The sequence below is a fragment of the Elaeis guineensis genome, chromosome 15 (assembly GCF_000442705.2).
Source record: "Elaeis guineensis isolate ETL-2024a chromosome 15, EG11, whole genome shotgun sequence".
NCBI classification, from domain to species: domain Eukaryota; kingdom Viridiplantae; phylum Streptophyta; class Magnoliopsida; order Arecales; family Arecaceae; genus Elaeis; species Elaeis guineensis.
The window spans coordinates 63888827-63902883 of record NC_026007.2 but is presented as its reverse complement, the minus strand read 5'-3'; the positions used below and the strand labels follow the sequence as shown (position 1 = coordinate 63902883).

The 14057-nt window shown below is 38.4% G+C and overlaps 1 protein-coding gene across 1 annotated transcript in view; it reads left to right on the top strand.

The window, feature by feature from the left end:
* Positions 1 to 3492: 3492 nt before the first annotated feature.
* The window catches only part of LOC105058225 (uncharacterized), a 10991-nt gene continuing 426 nt past the window's right edge, over positions 3493 to 14057 (top strand). Inside the window, exons 1-2 of the mRNA XM_010941092.4 lie at positions 3493 to 3898; positions 13108 to 14057. The exon at positions 13108 to 14057 is cut by the window's right edge and continues 426 nt beyond it. Of these exons, the coding sequence (XP_010939394.1) occupies positions 3656 to 3898; positions 13108 to 14057 (1193 nt within the window). The 5' untranslated portion in view covers positions 3493 to 3655. The remainder of the gene's footprint in view (positions 3899 to 13107) is intronic.

The following is a 14057-nucleotide window of genomic DNA, read 5'->3' as shown; positions in this document are numbered from 1 at the left end:
TTTTTTATAAATCACAGCCCGATTTAACTCGATTCAAGTCTTTCAACCGATCGAAACTGATGTTTGTCGGGTCAGATTGAGTGGGTTCTTCAGGTTTCGATTATTTACCCAGCCCTATTAACAAATTTAAGATTCACATACATAAATTAAATTGATCACAAATTTCATCATTCGAATTAGGACATCATAGGCATACATAATTAAGAATGAACTCAACAGTGTAAAGGTGAAACGATGCCTATGGCCATTTTCAAAGCTTTGAAAGCATAGAAAATAGGTCAAAGCCAACCCAAACCACATAATTGATGAATGATGAACCATGGTAACAGTTTGAAATAGAAAGCTTGGGAGGTACCTGCTATAGCCAATGAATGGCAAATGACGATTGACGATTGATGATGATGCCGATGAGGGAACATCGATGGCCAATCAATGGTAGAGATAGAGACAATTTCAAAATCCTAGACCCCAAATCTTGAGAGGATGAGAGATTGAAGAATAGCAACGATGAGGGAAGACATGAAGAAAGGAGAATTAGTAGGAGCCATGCCTGTTGGTCATTGATGAACGGCGAATGATAATGGTGCGCGATGATTGATAACGACGGATGAGGACGATCAAGAATACTGATAGACTTTAGAGGAGCCAATCGATGGTAGAGGTGGAGAGAACTCTCAAAACTCAAGAAGATGAAGAATACCGACGTCAACGATAGGGAAAGACCGAAAGATGGGAAAAGAAATTTTAATTGCCCTAACACTCGGATGGACACGGACTGAGGCTCTTTGAGTTCGAGATGAAGTGATGAATAGATGGTAAGATAAAACTTTAAGCCATGAAAGTAAAAGCAATTAGCTAACTGGTTAATTGACTAGGATCGGGCTAACTCACGAGTCATGATGAATTATCCTAAATGGCCAAACCTATTTGAGTAGGGATCGAGCTCGGGCCGGATATTCGAGCTATTGATCAGTTTAGAATTCAGGCTCGGGCTAAGGTTGGGCTAAAAGTATATCTGAGTTTGACGCAAAAGACAAATAGACCCTATAATTAGATCTAAGCTCAGATTGAATCATTTCGGGCCTAGTCTGAAGTCCGATTTGAAGTCGGACTGATGTGAGCCCAGTTCTAGCCTTACCTATTAATGCTTCGGGATAGGGATGAAACTTGAAAAGCCAAATTGAGGTGGGTTGCTCTGCCTACGCTACCCTATATCACAAACTATATATGTATGTATTTTGGTTGGATGCATTATACCTCGGTTAGCATTAAAAAGTAAAAACTTTTGTTTTTTCCTATCAAGTTAAGTTTTGCTTTCACAATAAACTTCAAGATTAATAGCAGGTGCATGATAGTAATCATAGAAAGTCATAATCCTGGGATTAAGGTTTGTTTTGTTTGATACTATTTTATATTATTTGGTATTTATCTTTTATTTTTTAGGCAATCATACATGTATCAGGAAAAGCTAGTTGCTTAGGAGATCCCTCTTATAAATATTTCTCCAATGTACTTTTTTTCAAGCAGAAAAATTAACGAAGCTTTTCTTTGAGATTGTCCTCAATTTTCTTGTGGGTGAGAACCTGCCTAAGATCCACAGTGCAAGGCCACGGTTTAGGAGAAGATACTATTAAGAGGCTGGACTTCTTTTGCCAAGGCCCTGTGAAGATCAGATGTACAAGGCTAAAGATCTAGCATATAAGAAATGTGCAAGCCCTTCTAGTTATCGTAATATTCTAGTTTAGCTTCTAAAATTTCTCTTCTCATCCCAATTTCTAGTTAATTTCTAATTATTTTATTTATAATTTTCCCTTCTAGTTTGATCTTATTTGCTTTTAATTCACTTCTTACTTTTACTTCTAATTTTATTTTTCCCATGCTACTTTGATCTCATGTGGTTTAAGGATTCCCATTGGTTTTTTTTTTTTACCTAAATCGCAATTGTAGGCCATTGGAGTGCTGATGAGGAGGGAGAGCTACTGGGCTTGCTTGCTCTTACTCCAAAGGGTCTATTTGTGCCTACAACTCCCATCTTGCAATGTACTTGTTGCACAATTTTGGATTGTCAAGAAGGATGTAATAAAAAATAAAAAGGATGCCAAAATGAAAATTGTACTTGAGACAAGATGGCAAAGTCTGGTCGTTTGGACTAAATCATCAAAAAAAGGGCACGAAAATTGAATTCTGGGTTATGATAGCTGAGACCTGCCATCAGAATACCCGGATGGCAAAACTTGGATGCTGAATTGGAAAAGCAAGAGTCGTGCGAAATTTGAATTTTTGGTTTCTAACGGCAAAGAACTACTATCACATGGCCCAAAGGTAGAATCTTATAGCTGGAGGGCACAGAGGCTTTGAATACAAATATGACACGGAATTTGCAAGATTTTGATGGGTGTCGTGGTTTAAGGGTTTGAGGCATCATACGGGTGGATCCTCCTAAAATGCACGTAAGGTGTCAAAAGTGGGCTAGGAAGATTTATTAAGAGATCGTTTAGGGTTTGTGTGTTTGTTTGGATTTTCTCTATTGGAAAGCCTACTAATGTTTGTATCTTTTTTTTTCTTTTTATTAGCTTAATTATTAGGGTTGGGCTCTCCTCTTTATTTTCTTAAAAGAATACATTATGAAAGAGTGTTGTGTGGCTCTAAAAACATTAGAAGCTGATCATTATGAAGTTTATTTTCTCTAAATATTTTTGCTCTAGTGCTATATCTGTTTTAGTTCCAATTTGAGCCAATTTGCTAGAATACATTTGAAAAAAAAAAGCAATGGAGCAACTTGTTTTATGTCAACATTAGACCTTAATTATTTATTTTTTTTCACAATTAGATTAGGCAAACTCTACTCTTGGATATCATTATGCCATATCTTGAAATGAATGAAATTATAATTTTCATATGTGTGCTGTCATAATAATGAAAAGCTAAATTATCAGCACTTTAATAAAATGAAAATCTTACTATATCAAGAGAAAAAGAAGAAAGACTAAAATCTAACATTTATAGCCGGTATGATTCATTCAATTAAAGAAGATATTTGATGCTTTGATATGATTTCATCAATGAATACTAATATCTTATTTTTCATTTTTATTAAATAAAAAATATTATTTTTTGGACCATACATTCTTGGAGAAAATTTTAATAAAAAAAAATGAAGTTAGAAAATCTAAGATTTTATTTAGAAAAAAATATAAGTAAAAAAGATTGTTATGCTATAATATGCCAATTTTATTGGAGATGCAGGATAGCAATTTTGGACCTCTGGCATGTTAGGTGAGCGCTCTACCATATGAGCTCTATCTCCATGATAAATAATATATTATAATAATTATTATATTTGTTATATATTATCCTATCTATAATGTAGTGGAAGATGGATGAAATCGTTAATTAATATCTTGCTTGAATGATCATAGGTTGCTCGAGGCTTGAGCTCAACCCTAAAAACGTAACCCTAACCCTAACCCTATATAGCCCAACCTAACCCAATTGCAAACATCTGATTGGCAAGTGCTCATAGTCTCACACCGTCCTGCCTGTTGACTCAAATTTTGTAGCCACCCGAACTCCGGAAGAGGTGGAAGAGGTGGCGGGCGCATTCACGGCGGCGGCGGATTCCGCGCGCCCCACAAAAGGAAGGTGCAAAGGCCCCATGTTGCTCTCCGCCTCCCTCTCCTCCTCCGACCGTGTGATGTTATTGAGGCCCTTCTCCACCTTCCGACCCGCTCTTCTGTCCTCCTCCCTCTCCAAAACCCGGACCCTTCGATCCTTTGCTTGGCCTTCTACGAAGCCTACCCTCATGGCTTCCATTTCCACCGCTTCCACTGAGAAAGGGGCTTCTTCTACCGACCAAGAACCACAAAAGCAGCTGCAGCCACCGGCTCGGCCGCTACAGGCAAGGATTTTGGATAATCGGAATTTTCTTCATATATTTTTCATGGTTTTCTTGGTTTTTATCTGAATGTTAGAACTAGAAATATTTAAATTAAAATCTTAAGCTAGAATCTCTATTAATCTGCTTTTTTGGTGATCTGCTATATTTTGTTAGGTGATTTTTTTTCAGGGTTTGCCAACATAAATTTGGTAACTGAATTTGTTATGCCCTTATGAGGTTGCAGGATCTAACTCAAAATCACCCACTGGCAGATACATGCTTCTGTGCTATTTAGTTGGCTTTCAAAATGATGTCTTGAGATCCTGCATTTCAGTGTAGAAATTGGTACTAGAAATCTCCAGAACATGTTGATAGATGAATTTGTCTGACTCTGCTTACATGTAGCTAGTATGTCCAAGATATGCCCGATCAGTTTGCCCCATAAATGAAAGTTAGTTACATAAGTTGCTTGGAAAATGTAATTTTGTGCATTCTTATGCCATTTTACTCTAGTTCTGCTGGATGCCACCTCCTTCCCTTTGTATTTGTGAATGTTCAAATATATAACGTTCAGTTCTCGGAAGATTTATACTGAATATGTAGTATAAAATATAAAAGATTAAATGAGTGGGTCTGTGAATGTTTGTGAATTATACTGGTGCAAGCTGAATGGAAAGATGTTAGGACGGTCTGGTCAACTGAAGGCAACAAAGGACAGAGAGATCTGGCAAGGGGAGGGGCTGAGAGTTGTACTATAGAAGGTCTCTGATGATGAGGGTTTAGGTCCTCTATTTTGTATAGCCTTTGGTGGTTGATGGTTTAACTTGCGCTCATCAACAATGTCTAGATATAACTTTTTGTTCTTTCCTATACATAAGGTTGTCATGTTGTGTTATGCAAGCCACTACTTGTCTCTCTGCATGTGCGCGCGCATGTGTCTCTCTTCACTTCTTTTCCTCTGCATGTATGGCATGTATATACATAAGCAGACATGGTCTAATTCGGCAGAAAAGCTTGAATACAAAAAGATAGGGAAAAATAAGCAAAAGAAAACAAATCTGAGACTTTCATGTCTTCTGGGGCCTCTAGATGTATAGCTTCAATAAGTATCCGCTGTAGTGGTCAAGAAATTATGAGTTTACATAGAAAATATTAAATCAACTTTCAGATATTTTATAACGCAAAATAATTCTATTGTTTGATAAAAATTAACACTTGAGAAGCTGAGGTTTGTTTGATGCAGTAGGATGGCTAAACTTGCTTCACAAATATTCTTGTTAAGTTTGTTTGAAACTCAATGTCCTCATGCTTCTAGATTTTCTTAAATTTTACAATACCTAACCTCATTCTTGACAAAGTACTTTGAGAAATTGAAAAAATAAATTGAAGATATGACAAACAGAAGCACATATTACAGATATATACAATATTTTTAGCCCATAATGTTAGTTTCAGCTGAAGCTCGTAAACTAACCTCCCCTTCTGATTAACACTAATTGAAAATGAAGTTTTGGTTTCAGTAAGAGGTTTGCCTGAAACTTAAAACCATGGATGCCTGCAGGCACATGCATGTGCTGCCTGTCTATATCTATAATTGCTTCTTTTTCAGTTCACCCTATGATAAACCCTCTCCACCTCACGAGCTACCTTTTGCTATGATAAATTTACAAGTTCAACTTAGAGCTAACTCAAAGTTGTTCTGGTTTCAGTAGCGATTAATGTCTTATTTAAGGTGCTAGAATGGCAAAAAGAGAAAGATCTCCAGTGAGACCAGAGAAGAGAAAAAGAATGAAAGTAAATTGTCTGAGGAAGAAGAAAAAGGGATATGGGGAACCACCCAAAAAGCTCTTCAACTTTATTCAAATTGCCAAATTCAAAAATTAAACTCTCTTCAAGACTCAATACAAGGAAAACAGGAGCTTATTGTCTGGAAGCTCACAGTCAGGTATCGTTGCTGGTTATCAAATAAGTGAAAAAGGCTAGGAAGAGCTCTGGGGGAAAAGGAAATCTAAATAGTGGTTGGTGAGGGCATGCAGAAATTCTTCAAACAAATAACTTGTTTATGCCCAGCCTTTAATCTAAGGAATACAAATATTCCATTTCAATGATGAAAGAAATTTGGGTGCTTGTGGCAAATCAATTGAGTAATATGTATGTCAATTTGCAAATATGGAAAATGGAGGCCCTTCTCTGCATTATTTGCTATCACCGCTAGTTCTTTTCAATGTCAATTTATTGGAAGAGTAGTGTGGCCCTATTGTTGAGGTTTCAAATTCTCATGTACTCTTTAATTGTTCATCACAAGCAATTAAGAATGCATGAAGCATTGATAATGGCAGGGACTGCGAAAATGAAACCTATTAAATTTTCATGCTGCAGACCAACAGGTGGCAACAGTAAGTATGGCTAGCTAACTGCCATGAGAATGGTTAGCAAACCAACTACTGAGGAAAGTAGTTAGTTGTTAGTTACATGTATGCATCAGAAGTCTTCATCTGCTTTATTGAGCTATCTAATCTTTATCTAGCGTCCAAGTGATGTTCTTCCATTGTCTCATGGCCTTTTCTTTTTCTGATACAAAATGATCTTATTTTTCTCCAACTTTTGCACTTTTTCCCTGGATTTTCATACTAGATAATAGATGGTATGTTCTTCCTGTGAAAACATTAAGTTTCCATCTTATTTCAAAAGGTATTCCTATTTGATCTTGTTTCTTTCAAGTGACTCTCTTGTGTCAATCAAGGACTTCATTGATCCTTTGTTAATATATTATGAGCTTCTTGTCTGTCTTTTAGACTATCAAGTGTCTGATGCTCACTTCTTTGGTTTCTCATTTTCAGCATAGCCTCTGAAATAATCATCAAGATTTATGTAAATCTTGATGGAACCTATTCTGGTCAGATAGTATAAACATGCATCTATCATGACATGTCAATCACAATGAAAGGAATTATATTGTTTCTTTTCTTGATGTTAGTGTCATGAATTCCTTTCACAGGTGATTTTTTTTGTTGCTGATTGCATTTTGATATTTATTTGTTTTTTACCATGCCCCCTACTCTTCTGCTTGAAATGACGACCTCTACTCATGCTGATTCATGGATGTCTTTCGACCATCATGACAAGAAGAGCATTCAGAAGGTCTACATTGTGGGAAGTTGCATGAAATGTAACTTGCTTCTCTATTCAATCACATATGGAGCATATGGGAATACCAATCATTGTTTTGGATCCTGATGCATATATGGTTGATCTCAGGGCCAGTTTGGGTTGGATCTTGCTATGGTTTCTCCTCTCAAGTCTTTAACTTAGATTGTAGCTTTTGTGCTTAGGACATGAGAATTAGCGTGAGAAGCATGACATGCCTCACCAGGCAGATCTCTTTCATAATCGTTTGTTTACAATCCTTTGAAACATGCTTCTCTGATTTCCCAAGGGCTTGTACTAATGTGTGATGCTTAAAAGCCTGAACTATGAATGTCTGGTCAAAATATTAACAACGTTAACTGCCACAAGGGAGGCATAATGTGTGATGCTTCCCTTTCACAAAAAATCCTCATCTTCATTATTCCTCTCTTGTGGCAGTTAACCTTGATAATATTTTGACCAGACATTCATAGTTCCGGCCTTTTATTCTTCATTTATTTATGCAGACTGAGATATGTGGCTCTGATGCTATATTGCTTGTTCTATCTTCAACACCTTTTGCTTCCATTCTATCATCATAACTCAAGTATTTTGCATTCCCTTGGATTCTTTACTCTGGTGCTTCCCATCATGGCACCTTGGTGCTTAGTTTTGGACTGACAATACATCTGCATCCCCCTGCTTTAAAATTTGTGTGGTAAATGGATCTACTATCTTTATGTCTTCGTACAGGCCAAGTATCACTTTTTCAAATGTTTAATCAAAATACATATTTCTCTTATTTTACAAGTTCCTCATGATTATTGTAACTGCATTCTCTGATTCTCATATTCTATTTGTATAATATGTTGTATCCTCATAAATTAAGTTTTAAAATCTTCAATTTGCTTTCTCATTTTATTGCCAATTACATAGACCAAAATGTATTTGCCTTGGAACAAAGCATTCCAGTCTGGATGGAAATCCAGAAAATATTTAAAAATAGAAAACATTTACTAGAAGATAGAAGATAATGACTGGTTAGGTAAATTAGATAATTTAGTTATACAAAAATATAGGAGATATAATTAAACAACAGGGTTCATGTAGTATCAAGTGTGCAAAATGTGCAAGGGTATGGTACTTGCGAAATCTTATAAGATATATATGTCATTCGCTTGATTTCAATTTAAAAGGTTGTTATCTAGGAAGGATTCCTGGATCTATGTTGCATTCAAATAGAGTGATCCAAATGGTTTTAGTTGCATCTTTAATCTATTCAAATATGCTTTGTTTCTTATGCCAAACTTGAAGCATAGAAAGCATTAATAAGCTTCGGTGAAATGAACAATTGTTGTTCAATCATTGATTAAAATGTATCCAATATTCACAGTAGATCATTGCTTGTAACTTTAAATTGCTTGACAAAGAATTAAAAAATCCGGGCAATGACACTAATTAATCCAAAATTAAACAAGTCTGGACTAGTCATGGGCTAGCAATATATACTGCATGGAGCACCACTTGTACCAAGGTAAGGGTCAAGCTAGACCACCCATTTACTGGCTACCTAGTTTGCCATGTTGCTAATTTTTTTGCTTCTACAATTAACATGTCCACAAATGCTTATGGCAATTCCAAAGTTCTGCAATCCTCGGCTCTTCATTTAGCAAGAAGAAATGTTTGTTACAAAAGCAATCTATTTTTGGGCCTAAAATAAATATATTAACTCGTTAAGCAAAGAGCAAATTCCTATTGCAGCCAGTTGTCATCTCATCCAGCCAAATCTTCAATAAACTATGATTGAATGATTGAGCATGATTTGAGTTTGATTGAAGTATTTCCAAATTTAGAGATAGAAGTGCCTGTGAGGACACCAAAGCACTTGACAAAATAAAGGTCATAAATAAGGTTGCGAGTTGTTTTGTCATAGAATTCGTAAGCATCTAATATAGGGAAGGTTAGTTAATACTTTGAAAAGATATGGTTAAAGCCAAGGTTTGCTGAACCGGTACCGTCGGTCGTTTCGGCCGGCCGGCCGGCGGTACGGTTCGGTATGGTTTCATACCGTACCGAACCGACGATCCGAATCGGAAGAAAAAAGAGAGAAATTGAGAGAGAGAAAGAGGAAGAAAAAAAAAGAGGGAGGGGAAGGAGCCGGTGGGGCTGTCGGACGGCCTCCGACTGGCCGCCGTGGCCGTCGGAGGGCGCCGTCCATGCGTGCGGCACCGCAGGCATGAAACAGGGGCATCGCCCCTGTTTCGCAAATTTTTTTAAAAACATGGTTTTAAGTGAAGTCGGCAAATGATTTGCCGGCTTCACGATTTTTATTTTTTTTTAAAAAAATTCTTAAGTCGGCAACTCGTTTGCCGACTTCACGATTTTTGTTTTTTTTTAAAAAAAATTCTTAAGTCGGCAACCAAGTTGTCGACTTCATAAGTTTAAAATAAAAAAAAAAAATTGAAACAGACGTCGTCTGTTTCAAAAAAGAAGAAGGGGGCGGAGCCGTGGAGGGGCTCCGCCCGCTCGACTGTCCTTAGGCCGTTGGCGTCGGCTCGTCGGCCACCGAGAGCTTCGCAACGGAGGCACCATCTGTCCGGTAGGTTCTCCGCCCCCCTCCGAGCGCTCTCTCTCTCTCTTTTGCTCTCTTGAAAGTCCTATCGGGCGATACGGTGCTCGGAAGCCCTCCGACGGATGCAGCCGGCCACCGCCGGCCTCTGGCGGCTCCCACCTCCCTCCCTTCCCTCCCCTCTCTCTCTCTTTCTCACTTTTCATTCTTTATTCTTCGATACTGTTGGTGTACCGATTTTACCGATCGAATCGTGCCGGTTCCCCGTCGGTCCGATCCGAGTGGGTTGTACCGGCCGGTTCGGCACGGTATGGCAAACCTTGGTTAAAGCGAAGGTTGGCTGTCTTGGTATCTGACCCTATACTGATATCATCTTATTACAGTGTTGGTATGCAGTATGGTATGAGACTGCGAGGCATATTAATTGATGATATGGTACAAGATTGCATACATATTTGGTATGGGTACGGTATGGTATGATATGGACAGGTATGGTAGTTGGTTAAAGCAGTTATATTGACTTTCGGGTTGATCTTGAAAACTTAATGCTAGTATTGTCATGACATAGGCGAGATTGGTAGGGATAATCTTGAAAACTTAATGCCAGTATTATCATGAGATAGGCGAGATTTGTAGGTGTTTTTTTATGGAGTATCTTCCAGAGGCTAGCTAGGTGCACAGGAACAACTGAATTTACATTCTGGTTGTTGCAGTAAAAGTTGGAGCATGTGATGAAGAACCTTGTTGCCTGTTCTGGACATTTACATCTCCTCCAACAACTTCGACTTTTCATTAGAACTTCTACATGGCATTGTAGTTGTTTGTCATGTTGGATTTATCCCATATGCAGTAGCCTTTTTTGGCCAGGATCAAGATTTTAAATCTTGTGGGACAGGGCTGTCCCATTTTTTTCATGAAACGGGATGCACCGCCGTCTCGTTCCATCCTGATACTTGGGATAGAGGATGTCCCAAGACGTTCCGATCGGGATGTTGGGATGCTAGTCGGACAGCTCTGTCCCAACCCATGGGATGGTATCCCATCTCGGAGTCTCACGGAACATCCCATTGGGATCTGAATCCTTGGCCAGGATAGGCTTAAATTGATCGAACTGTTTTCAGTGTTAGTCCCCAAGATTAGTGTTTTTTCTCTTTTCATTTCAAAAATTTCTGTTTTATGTATAGCTTGATTCTTAGAAGTTTCATCACTGGAGCAGTGCAAAAGTGCACCAACAAGCGTTATCAACCTTTCAGAAGCAGCAAAATATTCCTTTGAGTCCACTTGAAGGTGTCATACTGTCATTGCAAATTTCTGTTCATGAATAGTGTTGACTCCCTCTTATCTTATGTGTTTAGCATCTACTGAAAATTTAGCATATGATATGCCTGAGCTTATAAGGTTGTGCCAAAGATGTTCACCATGTCCAGTTGAATGGCTTTCTGATTTTAAGCATTATACGAATGACAATGGCTTATAAACTGGAATTTCCATCCATCCTCCCTGATCTATGGTAGAATAATAAAAAGGGCAGAGTTTGATAAGATTACCATTGGAGAAGGTTAGATTTATGACTTAGGAGTGCCTATCGAACAGAGAGAATGGAAGAATTTTAACTTAGAAGATTGCTTGGGTGTGTGCAACTTATGTTGGAAACACCACCAATGAGGAGGCTTTTTATTTACGGTGGAAAGCTCATAACCAAGGAAAGGAGATCCAGGAAAACTATGCAGCTAGTAAAGAGTTCTGGTAGCATTTCTAATTTGCAGGTTTTGTCCTTGGAAATCAGTGCTAGGCTATATTTATGCACTATCTCAAATCAATTGGTTGTCTTTGCAGTTGTTGTAGTGCCAATTGAAACTAATAAAAAATGGGGACTGAAAAGACTTCTAAAGTTAGGTGCTTGGTGGAAATTTGTGAGAGTGGAACCAAAAGAGAGGGGACCGAGGATAGGCAAGAATCTTTTCTCAATTCAATGGAGGTGGGAGCATAACTTAACCTTAATTGAGAAGGAGGACACGTAAACCCAGCAACCGAGCTTTTCACCTGAACTGTAAGCATGTAGGTTTTGTATGATACAATGCATTTATTAGTTTTGGAAGAAGAAAATTACATCTGAAAATATTGTGATATATGTTTTGTGAAAATGGAAAATGTCAAGGATACGTATGGTGCATGGGAGTTTCTTATCTCTGACTATATGAAGTGGGACCACAATACCTTACTCCCATTGACAGTCTCACTTTCAAGAGGGGGTCACCCATTGCCTTCTGTCATGGATCACCATGATAAATGGGTGCCTCTGGAAGCTAGCTGTGATGCCAAATGGAGGTCAACCCCCCTTTACCGTTCCTCCTTCCATCATCCTAACTAGGAGCTGGTGATCCATGAAGCAATTTTACGCCTTCGGGAACAAGTTCTCTAGAGAGATATTTCTTTTCCTTTTTTTTTTTTTGCAAGAGCAGGAAGTGCTTCTCATTTTGTCCTGATTGGGTTGGTATAATTGATAGACACAAAAGTGCTTGAAATAACCTGACTACTTTAATGTTATGGAACCATGATTACTAAATGTTACCCAAATTTCATGTTATGACAAATGGAAAGAAAGACCTCAACTACTGCTGAGGGTTGAAACTAGCTAATCTATGAATCACTAGAGGAAGACCTTGCCACTATGATCATCACCTCCCATGAAATTTATAGTCTGCTGGGTCATAGAATTGACATCTTTATATGGAACCTTTTATATGTCCCTGTTTATTGAGAGCATGCAAGAAAACTCAAGAATATTTTCTGATGCAATCTGTGCAAAGGATTGTGCATGTTGGGTCAAAGAAGACTGATTTGGGCAGCGAGGGGCTAAAGTTTCCTGTTATCCAAGTCTCTGGGGTACAATTATATTCTATTTTAGCTTTTAGTTCTTTTGTCTAGTAGTTGAGATTAGAAATCTAAGGTTGAGCTCTATTGATATTTTCTTGCGTTAATTTGAGAGTTGTTTGACCCACAACATAAATGATGCACTTTATTAGGCAAGCTGCTTGTGGTATCCACCCCTGTTTTCTGGAATGGCTTAAGAGGTCTAATGCAATCCTATCTTGTCCGGTTGTCTCAATGGCCAGTGGTAGTGGGATATCACCTATCAGCCAATAAAGAGAATGAGCAGAGAAAATAAAGAAGAAATTGAAGGACAGTAAAGAAGAAAATAAGGAGAAAAATAAATAAACTAGTAAAGAGTGGTTTTTACTAGCAAAGAACATAGTTTTTTTTCTTATACTCTCTCTCTCTCTCTCTCTCTGGAGCAAAATCACTGGCATATTACCTTTTTGTGGTTGTGGTGTTGAATTGCAGCATTGTTATGAGCTTTTTCAGACTGAAATTCTTGCTGCTAACGTGGCATTTTATAAAGAAAGTCAGTTTTGTTCAGACTGACTAAAAGAAGTCCATTTAAGTATGCCTTTCTTTATGTGGCAATGGTGAAGTTCCTGCTATACTTGCTATCAGTAGCCATCAAGGGAACTGATGTTCATCTTTTGAATAGGTTGCTAAGCGTCTGGAGAAATTCAAGACCACTATCTTCACTCAGATGAGCATGCTTGCCATCAAACACGGAGCAATAAACCTGGGCCAGGGATTCCCAAACTTTGACGGTCCTAATTTTGTTAAAGAAGCAGCTATTCAGGCTATAAGAGAGGGGAAAAATCAATATGCAAGGGGTCATGGAATTTCTGATTTCAATTCTGCCATTGCTGCCAGGTTCAGGAAAGACACTGGCCTTGAAGTGGATCCAGAAAAGGAAGTGACTGTCACATGTGGGTGCACTGAAGCAATAGCTGCAACCATGCTAGGTCTGATCAATCCTGGTGATGAAGTGATACTTTTTGCTCCATTTTATGATTCTTATGAAGCCACTCTGTCAATGGCTGGTGCCAAAATAAAGTGCATTACCCTTCGCCCTCCAGACTTCTCAGTCCCAGTTGATGAGCTCAAGTCTGCAATCTCAAAGAACACCCGTGCGGTACTGATAAACACACCACACAATCCCACTGGAAAAATGTTTACTAGGGAGGAACTTGAATTGATTGCTACTCTCTGCATAGAAAATGATGTGTTAGTTTTTACAGATGAAGTTTATGATAAGCTGGCATTTGAAGCTGAACATATTTCCATGGCTTCTCTTCCGGGTATGTATGAGAGGACGGTGACCATGAACTCTCTAGGGAAGACATTCTCCTTGACCGGATGGAAGATTGGGTGGGCTATAGCACCAGAACATTTAACTTGGGGTGTGAGGCAAGCACACTCATTCCTCACATTTGCCACATCAACTCCAATGCAGTGGGCAGCTGCAACAGCTCTGCGGGCACCGGATAGTTACTATGAGGAACTGAAGAGAGATTACATGGCAAAAAAAGCAATACTGGTGGAAGGATTAGAAGCTGTAGGATTTGTCGTCTACCCATCAAGTGGAACCTACTTCATAGTAGTGGA